The sequence below is a fragment of the Elephas maximus genome, chromosome 10 (assembly GCF_024166365.1).
Source record: "Elephas maximus indicus isolate mEleMax1 chromosome 10, mEleMax1 primary haplotype, whole genome shotgun sequence".
NCBI classification, from domain to species: domain Eukaryota; kingdom Metazoa; phylum Chordata; class Mammalia; order Proboscidea; family Elephantidae; genus Elephas; species Elephas maximus.
In genome coordinates this window covers 24,825,684-24,844,214 of record NC_064828.1, presented here as the reverse complement: position 1 = coordinate 24,844,214, position 18,531 = coordinate 24,825,684, and the positions used below count along the sequence as shown (strand labels likewise).

At 38.2% G+C, this 18,531-nt stretch overlaps 1 protein-coding gene across 1 annotated transcript; it reads left to right on the top strand.

Moving 5' to 3' along the window:
* The first annotated feature begins 15,950 nt into the window (after nucleotides 1–15,950).
* On the top strand, nucleotides 15,951–16,865 carry LOC126084389 (olfactory receptor 4F21-like). Its single transcript, XM_049898972.1, has one exon. The coding sequence runs from the start codon at nucleotides 15,951–15,953 to the stop codon at nucleotides 16,863–16,865; it is 915 nt and encodes a 304-aa protein (XP_049754929.1).
* The last annotated feature ends 1,666 nt before the right edge of the window (nucleotides 16,866–18,531 follow it).

The window sequence follows — 18,531 nt, the reverse complement described above, 5'->3', positions numbered from 1 at the left end:
CCTTCAGCTTGCAAGGCCAAAAATATACCTTCATTTGCCTACCTCAAGGATATATCAACTCTTCAGCCCTATGTCTTAATTTAGTCCACAAGGACCTTGGTCACCTTTCCCTCCCGCAAGATGTCACGCTGCTCCTTTACATTGATGACATTATGCTGGTTGCATCTAGTAAGGAAGAAGCATCAAAGGCTCTGAACTTGTTGGTAAAACATCTGCATGTTGGATAGTGGGAAATTAATCTGACAAAAATTCATTTGCCTTCCACCTCAGTGAAATTTCTAGGCGTTCAGTGGTGTGGGGCATGTCGAGGTATTCCTTCTAGAGTGAAGGATAAGTCATTGCATCTGGCCCCTCCCACAACTAAAAGGGAGAAACAACTCTTAATGAGCCTCCTCAGATTTTGGAGGCAACATATACCTCATGCAGGTGTGCTACTCACCTTATTTATCAGGTTTTTCTACAAGCTGCTAGTTTTGAATGGGGCCCAGAACAAAAGAAGGCTCTGCAACGGGTTCACACTGCTGTGCAAGCTACTCTGCTAATTAAGCCATACGATCTGGCTGATCCTGGGTTGATCGAAGTGCCACTGGCAGATAGAGATGCTGTTTGTAGTCTTTGGCAAGCCCCTATTGATGAATCACAGCACAGACCCTTAGAATTTTGGAGCAAAGCCCTGTCATACTCTGCAGATAACTACTCTCCTTTTGAGAAACAACTTTTGGCTTGTTACTGGGACTTAGTAGAGACTGAACACTTAACCACGGGCCACCAAGTCACCATGCAACCTGAGCTGCCCATCATGAACTGGGTGTTGTCTGACTCACAGACACATCACGTTGGATGTGCACAGCAGCCCTCCATCATAAAATGGAAGTGGTGTATATTAGTTTGGGCCTTAGCAGGTCCAGAAGGCATTAGTAAGTTGTATGACGAAGTGGCCCAAACGTCCGTGATCTCCATTCCTGTCACAATATCTTCCATCTCCCAGTCTGCACCTATGGCTTCAAGGGGAGTTCCTTACAACCAGTTGACTGAAGAAGAGAAAATTGTTGCCTGATGTACAAATGGTTCTGCACGTCATGCAGGCATCACTTGAAAGCAGAGAGTGACAACACTACGCTCTCTTCTGGGGCTTCCCTGATGAAGAATGGTGAAGGTAAATCCTCCTAATGTCAGAACATCAAGTGGTGCACCTTGTTGTTCACTTTGCTTGGAAGGAGAAATGCCCGGATGTGTGATTGTATAGTGATTCATGGGTGTGGCCAATGGTTTGGCTCGATGGTCAGGGACTTGGAAGGAACATGATTGGAAAATTGGAGACAAGGAGGTATGGGGAAATAATATGTGGAAAGACCTCTCTGAATGGGCAAAAGAAGTGAAGATATTTGTGACTTATATGAGTGTTCACCAAAGGGAACCTCAGCAGTGGAGGATTTTAACAATAAAGTGGCTATGATGATGTGTTCTATGGAAACCAATCATCTTTTCCTAGACGCTCTTTTCATTTCCCAAATGGGCTCATGAACAAAGGGTTAATGGTGGTAGGGATAGAGGTTCTTATTGGTTCAGCAACATGGACTTCCATTCAACAAGGCCAACTTGGCTACAGCCAGCACTGCGTGCCCAATCTGCCAGACGAAGACATACTTTGAGTCCCCTATATGGCACCATTGCTCAAAGTGATCAGCCACAACCAGGTGGCAGGTTGATTACACTGGACTTCTTCCATCATGAAAAGGGCAGCGTTTGGTTCGTACTGGAATAGACACCTTCTCTGAATATGGGTTTGTCTTCCCTGCACAGAATTCTTATGCCAAAACTACCATCCATGAACTTATAGATTGCTTTAACGCTATCCTGGTATCCCACACAGCATCATCTAGGATCAGGGGACTCATTTCACAGTAAATGAAATGCAAAAATGGGCCCATGCTTATGGAATTCACTGATCTACCAAGTTCCCCATCATCCTGAAGCAGCTGGCTTAATAGAATAATGGAAAGGCCTTCTAAAGATACAATTAAAGCATCAGCTATCCGGCAATACCTTTAGGGTTGGGGCGATGCTCTCCAGGAGGCCGTATATACTCTAAACCAGTGTCAAATATATGGTGCTGTTTCTCCCACAGCCATGATTCATAGGCCCAGGAATCAAGGGGTGAAAATGGCAGTGGCACCACTCACTATTACCCTTAGTGACCCACTCACAATATTTTTCTTTCCTGCCCCCATGATCTGATACTCTGCAGATCTAGAAGTCTTAGTGCCAAAGGAAGGAATGCTCCCACCTGGAGACACATCACTGATTCCACTGAACTACAAGTTAAGAATGCCAACTGATCACTTTGAGCTTCTCATGTCTCTGGAACAACAGGCAAAGAAGGGAGTTACCATATTGGCTAGTGTGACTGACCATGATTATCAAGAGGAAATCAGATTGATATTACATAATGGAGGTACACAAGAGTATATCTGGAATGTAGGCGATCCCTTATGGAGTTTCTTAGTCTTACCAAGCCCTATGGTTAAAGTCAATAGAAAACTACAGCAACCCAATTTCGACATGACTACTAACAGCCCAGACCCTTCAGGAATGAAGGTTGGGTAACCCCACCGGTCAAAGAACCACAACCAGCTGAGGTGACTGCTGAGGCCAAAGAGAATATGGGATAGGTGGTGGAAGAAAGTATTCCTAAATAGCAGTTATGACTACGTGACCAGATGCAGATATTAGAATTGTAGTTGTTATCAGTATTTCCTCCTTATATGTATGAATCAAATATTTTTGTTTACTTCACTTGTGAAACAAAAGATGTTAACAGGGCTAACACATTTTCAGTTGTAGACATGTTAGCTGTATCATGTTAGGCATAAGTATGAATTTATAATTGTCTTTATTTAGAGATGGGTATGGGTATCAAGTTTTCAAGGGGTGGAATGTGATTGTTAAGGTTGTGTGTCAACTTGGCTGCGCAATGATTCTCAGTGATTTGACAGTTATGATGTAGTTTAGCAGCTGTTTAATAATGTAATTCCCTCAAGGTGGGGCGAAGATGGTGGAGTAGTCAGATTTCCAGTGGTCCATCTTACAACAAAGACCTGAAAAGACAAGCGAAACATTTATATATATGACAGGCTAGGAATCCTGAAGAGCAAAGGCAAAGTTAGAAAATGGACTGAGCAGCAGAGGGGAGGGAGAGACAGTTCAGAGCAGCAAGGAGTTCCCAGACCTGGATCACTGGGAACCTTCAGGCACCATTACCTGGAGCAACCACAGTGGGGCTGGTGGTAGCATTCCAGATGCAGTTTCCTCAGGGAGAGACAGCAAGCTGCAGAGCCTACTCAGACCTCTGGAAGCAGAGAAGAATAGTGTTCTTGGAAAAAGCTAAGTACTTGCGTTTATTTTACCACACCCCCAGCCCCCAAGCCAGCTTCAGGGACTGTCGATTTCCCTGGGCCTGAGATAGGTCTTGCTGCATTGCCTGAGCCATTCTCCTGGCCTTGGAGAAGGGATAAATTCACAACTGGAAAAGATAATCTGCCAGCTCCACTAACCACGGGAGCTCAAGACAGAAGCAGATCCTGTCCAGGCACAAATGGCCCATGGACATTGAATACCTTCCATCCCTGCTTGTACCTGTGTGGGCCCATTTCAGAAAAATAGGCACTTGTTGGCAGACTGCAACTGTTTCACCTGTGCAGCAGAGAGGTGGGTGTTTGATGTCTGACACTGCTTTGCCTATTAGCAGGGTCCTCACCTACCCACATCAGGGACCTAAGGACTGGTGGCTCTACCCACATCACCTAGCCACCCACAACAGGGGTCCAAGGATAAGTGGTATCTCCCAGCCCTTACAACCAAAAGCATTGGGTCCAGCTGTAGAACACAACCACCTGGGCACTCCAGGGAACACGGACATGCTTTCCTCACAGATACTCAAGGGATGGTTTTCAGCCCCTGCCTTATTCAGAGCAGGACCCCCTGTTGCAACCAGATACCTGTACCTACAACAATAACCCCTACCCCTCTAAGACTGTAGGACAGAGCCTGTATGACACACTTGATGGCCAACTACCTGGACACCTGAGCTGAATCCGTACAAGAAAAGTGAATGGACTCCTAGGCTCATATACCTGGTAACAGCTTTAGCCATCTAGTGACAGGATGCTAGAGCTTCAAAGGTGAAAATAATTGAAAAAGCTCATTCAAGCAGCCTATTAGGGCACATCAAAATAGAACAAAGCAAGAAGCTGGAGAAAGCAAGCAAACATAAAATAAACTAATAAACAACTTATAGATAGCTCAGAGACAACAGTCAATATCAAATCACATAAAGAAGCAGACCATGATCACTTCAACAAACTCTCAAAACAAAGAACCAAGGCATCTTCTGGGATGAAGATGTATTCCTGGAATTACCTAATGCAGAATACAAAAGATTAATATACAGAGCTCTTCAAGACATCAGGAATGTGATCAGGCAAATGCAGAACAAGCCAAGGGACACGCAGATAAGGCAGCTGAAGAAATTAAAAAGGTTATTCAAGAACATCATGAAAAATTTAATAAGCTGCAAGAATCCATAGAGAGACAGCAATCAGAAATTCAGAAGATCAACACTAAAATTACAGAATTAGAAAACTCAACAGAAAGAGGAGCAGAATTGAGGAAGTGGAAGGTAGAATTAGTGAGATTGAAGATAAAACACTTGGCACCAATATATTCAAAGAAAACTAAGATAAAAGAATTTTAAAAAAAGAAGAAACCTAAGAATCATGTGGGTTTCTATCAAGAGAAATAACCTATGAGTGACTGGAGTACTAGAACAGGGAGGGATAACAGAAAATACAGAGAGAATTCTTGAAGATTTGTTGGCAGAAAACTTCCCTGATATCGTAAAGATGAGAAGATATCTATCCAAGATGCTCATCAAACTCCACATAAGGTAGATCTCAAAGGAAAGTCACCAAGACATATTATAATCAAACTTGCCAAAACCAAAGATAAGGAGAGAATTTTAAGAGTGGCCAGGGATAAACGAAAAGTCACGTATAAAGGAGAGTCAATGAGAATAAGCTCTGATTACTCAGCAGAAACCATGCAAGCAAGAAGGCAATGGGGTGACTTATAAAAAGCATTGAAGGAAAAAAAAAAATGCCAGCCAAGAGTCATATGTTCAGCAAAACTGTCTCTCAAATATGAAGGTGAAATTAGGACATTTCCAGATAAATGGAAGTTTAGGGAATTCATAAAAACCAAACCAAAACTACAAGAAATACTAAAAGGAGTTCTCTGGTTAGAAAATCAATAATATCAGATATCGATCCAAGACTAGAACACAGGGAAGAGCAACCAGATGTCAACCCAGATAGGGAAATCACAAAAAGAAATCAAGATAAAAAAACTCCTCAAAATAGGGAAACAGTGATGTCATTATGCAAAAGAAGACAACCTCAAAACAATAAAGAGGGACTAAGAAATGTAGTCATAGACCTTTCATATGGAGAGGAAGTCAAGGCAATATAAAGAAATAAAAGTTAGCTTTAAAATTAGAAAAATAGGGGCAAATTTTAAGGTAACCATAAAGAGACTCACAACCCTACTCATCAGAATAAAATACAAGAAAAAAAAAAAACTCGGCAAAAACAAAATCAACAACAAATGAAAAAGAGGAAAAGACAATATATGAAGATAAACTACTCAGCACAAAAAGTTAAGTGGGAAAAAGAAACTGTCAAGAACACACAAAAAATAACATCTAAATGACAGCACTAAACTCATTCCTATCCATAATTATGCTGAATGCAAACAGACTAAATGCACCAATAAAGAGACAGAGAGTGGCAGGATGGATGAAAAAACACGATCCGTCTATATGCTGCCTACAAGAGGTACACCTTAGAGACACAAACAAACTAAAACTCAAAGGATGGAAAAAGAACATATCAAGCAAACAGCAATAATGTAATGTCCTCTAAATGAGATATGATGTAATGTAATTACCTCCATGATAAACTCTGTTATGAGCAGCTATTCAGTTGAAAGGGAGTTTCTTTGGGGGTGTGGCCTGTGCCTAAGATAGGTGGATATTTTGGCAAAACTTGTGGGTTTTTGCTCACTCTGGATCCTGCAACTGGCTCCTGTTTACCTAACCTCCTGTTCTTGGGACATGAGTTAACAGATTACCTGCTCTCTTGGCTGCTGATCTTGGAACTCATCAGCCTTTGCAGGCTGGGAGCCAGAGGCTTGCTGTCTGACCTGATGATCTTGGGTTCACTAATGCCTGCAGCTACATGTGTCAGGAGAACCTCCAGCCTAACTCACAGACTTGGAACTTTCCAGCCTCTACAACTGCAGGAGCCAATTCTTGATAAAAATCTCTCTGTAAGCATATTTATATGCTTTATTGGTTTTGCTTCTGTAGAGAACCCAGCCTAAGACATTAGGTGATAGATTCTAGCTGTTGCAACTTCAGATTCCACTCTAACATTCTCCCTGTGGCCACACTCTCCACAGCCTCTTCTGAGCCAATTATTGACAATGCTTGGGGTGCCAGAGCCAGGCCATTCCTGCCCAATAGGGGATTCTTCAAATGGGCAGTCTTTGCTCAGAATTTCCACATCGAACTGGTGGAGACATTCTCAGAGCTGCACTGCAGTCTACTTCACTCAATTGTCCTTTCACAGGGACCACACTGGCATCTCCTTATGAAGGCTTTCACTTCTGTCTACTTCTGCTTCCCTTTCCCTCTCCTCTTCAAAGCCATTTCCCTCAAGAGAAATTTTATACTTATAATTCTGTTATAGTTACTGTTTTGCATAATACCTGAACTAACATGAGTAATGTTTTGAACCCAAAAAATATTTGTGCTAAGATATTAAGAGGAGGAGTACCACATGTTAAAGGGTTATTACCAAAATTGAGTGGTCAAGCAGAAGACAAATTTTCCTCAGAACACAAACAAACTTCTCTACTCATTATAATGATATGATGTTAGAAGGTATAATAATTATGGGTCTATTACTGTCCTGAGGCAGTTGACACAATAAAAGTAGGAACAAAAGATAAATGGTTTCTACTTAATATTAGTATGTGAATCCAAGCCTTATTTTTTTCTAAACTATTGGCCACAGAAAATCTATCACTTTTCCTCTGACATTGTCAAGTCAGCATAGATAATAAATCATAATATAACTGTTTACTCGCCTTGCCTCTCCTTTTCTTACTGTTTGTATTGACAAGTGGTGGTAGTGTATACACCTACTGCTCACTTATTGCCTATGTTTTTGTCCAGTATTTCACATTTACAAGAAAAGTAAAACATTTACTATCTGACTATTTTGCACATTAACGATGTACATGTGTCAGTAACAAAGGCTGAAGGCAGGTGAAAGTAATGCTGGCTATGATGGTTATGTGTCAACTTGGCCTGGCTATGATTCTCAGTGGTTTGGCAGTTATGCAACAATGTAATTTGGCAGTTATGTAATGATATAATTTGCCAGTTATGTGATGATGTGGTCACCAGTTTTCACATAACGACCTGGTCTTTGCTGTCTAGCCATGTTGATAAGTAAGGTGTGGGTGGGTAGTCCCCAACTTAAGATATACTTGAGTTATAAGAAACCACACAACAATCTGTTTCCACAAAGAGGCAAAGTCAATGCCAGGTTTAAGGCATTTAAAGACAAAATCAGGCAGCTGCTTGCAGGAAATGCTGCTGGATTTAAATTAAAACCTTTTCTTGTTTACCCTTCTGAAAACCCCCAAGCATTCAAAAAGATTGACAAAAATAAGGAGCCAGTCTACTACAGGAGTAACTCCAAGGCCTGGATGTCAATTGTGTTATTAGAAGACCGGTTTTTAAATTATTTTATCCCAGCAACGTGCACCTACTGCTTTGAAAAGAGCATTCCTTTCAGGATTCTGCTGCTTCTTGATAATGCCTCAGGACACCCTGCTCACACAGATGATCAAAATTGAGATGTGACAGTGGTATATCTACCTCCTTATATGACAGCTGTGATGCAAGATCACAGCTGGATCCAGGTGCAATGGCCACCTTCAAGGCGTACTACCTACTGACTACATTTGCTCAGGCAATAGCTGCAACAGGGGAAGGTACAGTAACACTACATGATTTCTGGGAAATCATAATATTCTTCAGCGTATCTGGAACATTGCATTTTTCTGGGAGGAAGTTACAGGAAAATGCATGCAGGGAATATGGGAAAAAAATTGCTGAGTTATGTGAACACATTCAAGCATTTGATCAAGATACATAACAAAAGAGATTGGTAAGAAAGTCATCCATACACCAAGAATGCTGAATTTACAGCTTGATATCACCAATGTGGAACAGCTTCTAGATCACAAAGAAGGGGAATCGACAGATCAGGGCTTAATGGATTTTGAAGAGGAGAGAAACGCTAAAGAAGAAAGAAATAATGAGGAAGAGGAAGGAGAGAAGTTATCAAAATTTTAAATGAAATGAAAAGATTAGCTGATGTTTTTTTTCTAAACTAAACTTAGGGATTTCTCTTCCTTGAAAACATGGACCCAAAAGCTGGTTGCTTTGCTAAAGTCAATAGGCAGATTCAGAAAGTAGTGAGATGTTACTGTGAAATATTAAAAAAAAAAAAAAAGACCACACAGACAATTCTTACTAATTTTCTGACTAGAAACACCATCTCCATTCCCAGGGATAATTCCAATGATCCAGAACATTCTACAAGTGGAGTTATTATCACAAAGCCAATGTTCAACTCTTCTTCAATGTTGGAGTAAATTTTTATGATGTGTGTATTTTTAGGTAGGTATTAAAATATACCTGTTGAGAGGGATGAGGGGGCCAGAAGCTACCCAAATGGACATGAAGAGAGAGAGTGGAGGGAAGAACTGTGCTGTCTCATTAGCGGGAGAGCGATTAGGAGTGTATAGAAAGGTGTATGTAAATTTTTGAACAAGAGACTGACCTGATTTCTAAACTTTCACTTAAAGCACAAAAAAATTAATTTAAAAAAATACATATCTGTAAGTTTAGATGTAATGTTTCCGACCTCCAGACAAATAAAGACCAGATTTTTAAAGATCCTGATAATAAAAGGCAGTAATATTGAAAACTAAAAAAAAAAGAGAGAGAGAGAGAGAAATGCATCTTACATCAGAGACAACTTAAGACAGATTCATGGAAACAGAACCTGTCATAAGTTGGGGACTACCTGTATTCGCATTTTATAAAAATCCACCATTTTTCTTGCTTTTTATGTATAGGTAGTTGGCCAATATATTTGGCATAATAAGTGTTGCCATTTGGCCTAAAAGGATGATATCCTGGTAGGTAATACCCCAGGAAACACATTTGCATCAATTAACCTCTCTTTCATTTAAAAAGGAACTGAATCAATTCTTCACATTAAATAGACTCCAAGCAATAGCTATACAGATAGAATTCAAAGCAGTCCTACAATGAGCCCAAGGTAGGTTACTTTGTTTATTAGTGGTTTTTGAAGTCTCTGAAAATGCCACCATACTATATTTAACTGATAAGTGAATTCTGCCTTTTTTCAAAAAGCCAAAAAGTATTTGTCTCTAGAATTTTGTATAGAATGTTTCAGATACATTAAAATCCCAAGCGAAATTTCTGAGCCTATATTTGCTCTATCCTTGATGGAACAGATGGAAGATTTGCTCTCACCCATGATTTTCTCAAATACCAATTCATTATTTCTCAAAACTCTGAATGAAAATAGCAATTAAGGTAGCTGGATGAGGCAGAGAAGGCGCAGCGGGAGCCACTGCTGACCCTGGTGAAGGAGATCGTCCCCTACAACCCCTACAACCCCAACAACATGGCCCACAATGCAGAGCACGAGGCCTGTGATTTACTCATGGAAATTGAGCAGGTGGATATGCTGGAGAAGGACATCGATGAGAATGCATATGCGAAGGTCTGCCTCTGTCTCACCAGGTGAGCAAGCACAGTAGGGGCAGCGGGAGACCTGCCTCCCCCGCTCTCCTCCCTCAGTGGTGCTGCCTCTCCCGGGTTTGTGCTTCCAGGGTTGCATCCGGCTGTAGTTAATCTGATGTCTGTGGACTTCTTAAGGTCAGAGACGTTGTGTCTCCTTAGTACTCTCAGCATTGAGTATAGTGCCTGGCTCAGAGTAGGCATTCAGTGTCTATTTCGGGTAAGCGAATTGAACGGAGTGAACGAACGCCTGGTATTTGTAATTCCTTTATTAATTTTACCTTTGCAGTTGAGAGCCTGAGAACTCTGCCCTGCTGCGTTGTGCCTTGGGTGTGTTCCGGAAGTTCAGCCGCTTCCCTGAGGCTCTCAGATTGGCTTTGATGCTGAATGACATGGAGCTGGTAGAAGACATCTTTACCTCCTGCAAGGACGTGTACTTAGGGAAGAAGCTGGCAGAGGAAGCGAAGAGCTCGAGGATGGGATATTTGCATGAAGAGCTAGGACTTCTAGTTTCCAGCTTGGGTTAGGGCCCATAGGACTTTTTTTTTTTTTTGGTGATAGTTGGTTTTTGGTTTAGTGATAGTTGACCTTGAACCTGGTATTGATGACAAATAGATATAATCAGTGGCTCTGGTAATATTTAATAATTCAATGAACACCTAAAATTCTTCATTGGAAAAAATGTTGCCGGAGCTGCAAAATTACTTATCATCACATTGAATTGGCAATTCCCCTATTATTCTTATTTGCATCTCTTGATACTTTTTTTTTTTTTAATACTTGGCCCTTTTTTTTTTTTTTTTTTTTTAATGCTTGGCCCTTGGGAAACTCCAATGTGCAAGGACCTAGTTTCAATTTGAAGTAAATATTGGGAATTAATACTCAGTTCTGTTAATTGGTTTCATTCCTAATGATAACAACTATTTATAACTATTTGTCTTGAGCAACAATTACGAATCTAAAAAGGAGCTAACCTCTGTGTTTCTCAGTCCTTGAAGTTGTCGCACATAAAACCTGAGACTGAACAGGTAGGTACGAGACCTACTCTAATTTTCCAGCACCTGGTTGCATAATTATGCCTGCTTTTTCCTCCCCACATTTGATTTTTCTATCCACCTCCCTTATTCCTTTGTCAACTCTATTTACATAAATGGTTTTCACTTACGTTGTTTTATAACCCTCTGGTCTCATAGTTTTAATCATATTATGAAATGAACATATTTTTCAAAGCACTAGTATATTTTAATGTGGTATGCAAAAAAATCTTGAATCTACCATCCCCTTTCTCTCTGAATATTAGAATCAGAAAAATAAAAAATAATGTCCATGCCCTGGCTATTCCAACTGAGTACAACTTAGAAAAGCATACTAGCTTTATGTTTTCCAGAAGACCTCAAAAATTTTCCCAATCTGAAGAGCACTAGGTCTGTTTCCCAAAGAAATCATCATAATAGATAAAACTTGCTGAGTTTTTACTATATGCCAGACTGTTTTCTGATATTTTTCTTGTTTCAACTCAGTCCTCAAAACAATTATATGAGGTAAAAATTCTTAGTATTTGTCTTTCACAGATAAAGAAATTGAGGTGACATGCAGTGAAGTAGCTCATCCTAAGACACACAACCAGTAAGTGGAGGAGCCGGGAATGCAAACAGTTTGACCACAGTGTTCATGCTCTTAATCATCGTATTATTTATGTGAGTACTGGAAATGGCCCTTAAATACATTTTCCTATTCCCTACTTTAGTTTTGATACATCCCATTTTTAAATTATAAAATTAATAAACTATACATCTTAAAATATATAGATCAACTTTAAAAAAAATTATTAAAAACTCTGCTGCAGAAATTTTTGGTAAATCCTAAACATTTACTCATGCAAAGTGCCATTTCCCCGTCTTTCTGAAATGACTTATACTCTATACTTGTTTCTTTGACTTATTGTTATCTTTCCAGGCTAGTTAATGTAGACTTATATAATCATATTTAAAGCCTACGTTGTACAAATGTATACACCTAGTTATTTAATCTCTTAATCCTGAACAGTTGCAATTTGTTAGTATTTTTAAAAAATACTGATAAGTAAAACCATTTTTCAAATATATATTGTCCATTTATCCACTTTTTCCTTACAATTAATTTCAAAATACAGGATTTCTATATCACAGTTAAAAGAATTTTTACTTCTGCCGTCAAATTGCCTTCTGGAATGAATGTATCACCACATTCCCATCAGCTGTGAAGAGGCACTGTTCTCCCAGTCCCACAGCAACACTGGGTTCAATCATTCTGTTAAAAATGTACATATATATTAAAAAAAAAGAAGCTATTTCTAAATTTACAGCAAACTTAGAAAGACCCTCTTAAACTCAATTGGACAAAAATTAATTTATACATGTTTTATTAAAATTTTATAATTTTACTTTTACATACACCTTCAAATCATCCAGGGTTTATTGTGCTGTAAGATGTATGGTAGAATATTTACAACTTTATATTTCCAATGTTGAGCAACATGTGAATAACATTTATTGAATAAGCCTATTTCCTACATAATTGTAATGCCTTCTTTATCATACACTAAATTATCTAATATGTATATGACTGGTTTTATTCCATTTATCTGTTCAATATTAGTCGTGTTAGTCATTGTTTAATTATTACAGATTTATGACATGTTCTAATACATTTTATAGAAAGCATTTCCTTGTCTGTCCTAACTTCTATTGCATTACATTTCCATTTCAAAATTTCCCTACTTATTGAAATGGACTTTTGAATTGCTTTGTAATGTTCCAAAATAATTCCAATGGACTTTTCATGAGCACTGCAGTTATTACATAGAGTAGTTCAGTAAGACCTGATATTTTTATAGTTTTGAGCCTTTTTTTTTTTTTTTTTGTATTAGCATGGTTTGATATTCCTCTTTATCCAGGGTTACAAATATATAAGGAAAAATTATTTTCCATAGATTCTGCACATCTAGTTTCATTTATAAATGAGGTATATTTTCATCATATTTTAAAAGATTACAATTTATTATATTTATTACAATGTTCATATTAGATTTAATAATTTTAATTTAATTAAGTTTCCAGTAGACATTTTTATGATTTACATATGATGGTAGTTTTGCGACTCTCCCTTCAATATTATTGCTTCATATCATCTTCTTGTCTAATTTATGGTACACTGTTGTATTAGAGGGCCAGCAGGATTTCTTTGTCGTATTCTTTATTTTAATGTGTCATCTGTAATCTGATGCTGACTGTTGGTTTAAAAATTCTACTAAAAGCATCATGTTAAAAGATAGTTTTAATCCTTCCCATATTACTAAGAGTTTTTATCAGGAATAGATATTGAAATTTATCCAATAACTGTTCAGTGCATCCATTCCCTAAAAGATTTATAGAAATCCCTCTGAAATCAAATATAGCTGACCTCTTCCACTCAGACTCATATGTAATGTACTGTAATATTTCAAGAATTTTCTCTTGATAGAAGCACCAAAGGCTTTAAGTAGGAGAGTCACATAGGCATATTTGATCTTTATATAGACAGATCTTAGAGTATAGAATGGTCTGTACTTGTGTATGACTGGAGACAGATAATTCAGAAGCCTTTTCTCTTATAAAGAGGAGAAAATATGTAGACAGAAGCAAGAAAATGGAGGAAAATGAATTAAGCAAATATTTGAGAGTGAAAATTGTGCTTCTGGAGATGGAAGGTAAAGAAAGGACAAGAACGCTACACATAGGTGTCTATATTGGGCATTTAGGAGAATGGTAAATCATTTGAGCATAAGATTATAGTTCAGTTTTGAGGTATTAACTTGAAGTTGAAAGTGGGACTTACACATGTGTATACCACTTACAGTTTTGTATATATTCTTCTGGAGTCCAAAGATAAAGCTACAGATTTATAAGTCATCAATATCTAGATACTAGTTAAAATTAGTAAAAACCAAAAACCTGTTGCCGTTGAGTTGATTCCAACTCATTGTGAACCAATAGGACAGAGCAGAACTGCCCCACAGTGTTTCCAAGACTGTAATCTTTATAGAAGCAGACTGCCCCATCTTTCTCCCAGGGAGCAGCTGGTGGCTTCCAACCACTGACCTTTTGGTTAGCAGCCAAATGCTTAGCCAGTGTGCAACCAGGGCTTCTCGAATTACTAAACTAGTATTGAGCTTAAAAAAGTGTGACTTAGGACAAAGCCTCAGTCACATCAAAAATTAAGGATGAACAGAAAAAAAGGAATCCTGTGTAAGTGAAAGATATAAAGAAGATGGGAATATAGGAGAATTAGGGGACTGCTGTCATAGAAATTCTGAGATTGCATCCAGTTGCAAGTAACAGAAAGCCTGGCTTGCTTAAACAAATTAGAGTTTATTTTTCTCACATTACAAGATAATTAAAAGGAACACCATTGCTGTGGTTCAACATGTCCTTTGGGTTCTACATCCTTTCAGTCTTTTCACTTTATTATTCTTAATATATGGGTTTTGAAATCTCATAATTGCCACGTCATTAGGCAGAACATTATCATTAAATGCAAATAAAAAGGATCAGATAAAGCACCTTTCTCCACATGAAGCTTTTCTTTTTATTTGGTAGGCACACCTCTCCTCAGTCAACACTGGTTTATTTCACATTAAATGGTTTCATGTCAGGTACCCCATTTTAGGCCAACCCATTGCCAAGGACATGGTATTATAGTAAGTGGTTTAGAAAAATCATGTATCATGCCATTGGTCTGAGATGGGGCTACTTTCTTATAAAATTGCAAGATTTCAGCCTACTACCTTAAAAAATGGTAGTTTTGTCGGTAAGAAAAGGAAAAGGTAATGCCAAAAGGGTATATTTGAAGGAGATGGCATTAAAGAACATAACATCCTGGTTAGGAACAAAGGTTATGTTGCTCTACATCTCTAGATACAAGTCCTGGCTCTAACGCTGATCTTTCTGACATATAGTTTCATTCAGTTGCATGTATAAAATGAATCTAATAAAATAGTATCTCAGAATTTTTGTGAAGCTTATAAAAGGCAATGTTCTTAGTACAATGTTTTACATGAGGGCAGAACCTAATAGATGTTATCTTTTTTATTATTATTATTACTATTATATACTATTATATGAGCCCTGGTGGCAGAGTGATTAAGAGCTACAACCAGCTACATCTGCTAATCAAAACGTCGGCGGTTGCTATACATGAGCTGCTCCTTAGAAACTCTATGTGGCAGTTCTACTCTGTTCTACAAGGTTGCTATGAGTCAGAATCGACTCTATAGCAATGGGTTTGGTTTTTGGTTTTTATTACTATTGTGTTTATTTATATAACCTTTTTATACTTATTAACAGGCATTTGATCTCTTGTATACAATATCTATTGGATGTACGGGTCCATGAGCACACCAATGATAATAATATGTTATGAGCAATACGTTATGAATAATCCGAATTTGTGCAATTGACTTCCATTGTAAACTTAAAAAAAAAAAAAAAAAAGATTAATCAGTTTTAACATGATGATCTTTATTTCCCCCAGGGAAGTAGAAAACTCAGCTAAAGAGAATTTGCAAGTTAGTGTGAAAGTGTTAATGTCCAGGTGACAGAAAATGCCTGAGGTTACACAGGTAGGAGAACACTTAGGTAAATTATCAGAGAAAATGTCTAGAAACCTTTGAGGAGCAAAAACAAAAGGTCTAATAACAGAGTAAGAAGGTAAGTAATCCCATTTGCCTCCATCTAAAATATTCAAAATATTATTTCTCAATTTATGCAATCTCCTCATGACCGTGATCCTTCCATTTTCTTTATTTTTCTTCTTTCCAATTTAATGATTTATAATTCCAGTATATGTAACTCATAAAACAAATTAGTAGAGTAAATAGAAAATCAGCTTTTAGTGCCACTGATTCTGACACTTCCTCGTTTTCTATCTACAGCTCATTTGAAAATCAGCTCTTCTGTCCCAGTCAATGAGTAGACTAAATGACTCTGTGATTTCTGAGTTTGTGTTGTTGGGACTCTCCAGTTCTTGGGAAACTAAAGTTTTTCTCACATTGATATTTTCCTTGCTCTATTTAGGGATCATCCTGGGAAACCTTTTCATTTTGTTTTTGGTGATTCTTGATGCTCACTTACATTCCCCTATGTACTTCCTGCTGGCCAACCTGTCCCTCATTGATATGGGACTTTCCTCTACCACAGTCCCCAAGATGATCACAGACCTTTTAAATGAATACAAAGTAATTTCTTTTCAAGGCTGTATGACACAGACATGCTTCATCCACATTTTAGGAGGAACAGAGATGTTGTTACTCATAGCCATGGCGTTTGACAGATACACAGCGATATGTAAACCTCTTCACTACTTGACCATCATGAGTCCTAATGTATGTGTTTCAATTGTAGTCATTGGCTGGGTAACTGGAGTTATCCATGCTATGTCTCAGTTTTCGTTTGTTATTAACTTGCCCTTTTGTGGCCCTAATAAAATAGACAGCTTTTATTGTGACTTTCCCAGGATCATAAAACTTGCATGCACAGATGGGTACAAATTTGAGTTTGTTAATACTGCCAACAGTGGGTTCCTGAGCTTGGGCACCTTCTTCCTGCTAATCCTTTCCTATGCCTTCATTTTGGTCTCTGTCTGGAAACGTTCCTCAGGTGATTTATCCAAGGCTTTTGTCACATTGTCAGCTCACATCACTGTGGTTGTTCTTTTTTTCACTCCATGCATATTTCTCTATGTGTGGCCTTTCCCCACATCATCACTTGATAAATATCTGTTCATTGTTGACTTCGCTATCACCCCTATCTTGAATCCTGCCATCTATACATTAAGGAACAAAGACATGAAGAAAGCAATAAAAAGATTGTACAAACAGTGATATTATCTCAGCTTTTGCTGACCACATCATTCTTTGAAGCTCTGAAACTATACATCCACCTGCCCGTTAAGACATCTCCACTTAAACATCCCACATCTAACATGGCCATAACTGAATGTATCATCTATTTCCTTAAACTCATTTCTACTACTTCTGTAGAGCATTTACTCATTACCTTTACCACTGTGCGAATATGAATCCATCATGATAAGGGTTATTTTAGCAGACAACAGCAGTGTCTCCTAAATAAGACATTATGATTAAAATTGTGGTTATTTTGACAGTAAGAAAGGATATAATGGCATCCCTTCTGCTTCCCATAAGGTCTTCAAATATACTACAAACTTGCTTTGGTGAATGTCATGAATCATCACATTGAATAGTTATAGATGTAGACCTAGTAGATTTACTTAATTACTCAGGTTAAGTTCTCTCAGAAGAAGACCCAAGGACAAAATTTTATTGCAGGTACTTTATTTGGAAACTGACTTTGGAAAGCTTCAGTAAGGGAGTGGGGAAGTGAGAGAGACAAAGGAAGGATGCTTATGTTGATACATATAACTGAGATGCAAGCTCACTGTGATCTTCTATGAGACTCTATAGATTGTGATTTAAAATTGTCCCAATTGAAGGACAAGGAAGCTGGAGTATTTCTTCATTTTTAGATGGCAAATTTACTCCTTGGCATGTCAAGCCTGTCCCAAAAAGAACCCTGTACAATTAGGAAGCAAGAAACAAGTTATCAGGTAGACTTTTAGGTGGTGGCAGTAGAGAAGTAGAGAGTAGAATTCTGTAAAATTAGGAAGCAAGAGACAAGTTATCAGGTAGACTTTTAGGTGCTGGCAGTAGAGAAGTAGAGAGTAGAATTCTGTAAAATTAGGAAGCAAGAGACAAGTTATCAGGTAGACTTTTAGGTGCTGGCAGTAGAGAAGTAGAGAGTAGAATTCTGTAAAATTAGGAAGCAAGAGACAAGTTATCAGGTAGACTTTTAGGTGCTGGCAGTAGAGAAGCATCTCCTTATTTGGAAGTAATAAATGCTGAGGTATATTCTACTTTTAAAGTCATTTAGACCCCATATAATTTCACTTTATCCTGTCACAGGTTCCTTAAAGCAGTGACTGTTCATTATTTCATAAAAGAAAGATTTAGAACAGGAGGTGGTAGGACAAGCTACAACAGCACTGTTGCTCCTAACTGATATTCATCATGTCTTCCTCCTCTACTACCCATTCTAAATTCCCCTCATCCTCTGTCAGTAGTTCTGGTCTAGAATCCTTGCCAGTGAGGAGATACAGTTTAACTATGAGCAGGAAGAGTCCCTGACTAAAATGCTATTGCCAGTCTATTGTTGCCACGATTGCCCTTTTATAGTTGTCATCAATCATGGAACCACTAAGCAGAGCCTCAGTGGGTGCCTAGTTTTAGATAACTCTTCACTACATCATCCATTATGAAACAATAATCCTGTTTCTTCATGGTAAAGAGGGATAATAATAAGGTAACTTTTCTTCTGCCTGATGGTCTTTCAACATGAGGAACCCAAATGATGGGAAAGAAAAATTTTAGGTTTATTGGAACTCATACTAATCACCCACAAGAAGCATTCTTGCCACTCCAGTAGAACCTAAAGTTTGAGGAACATAAAAAAAAAAAAAAAACCTCAGAA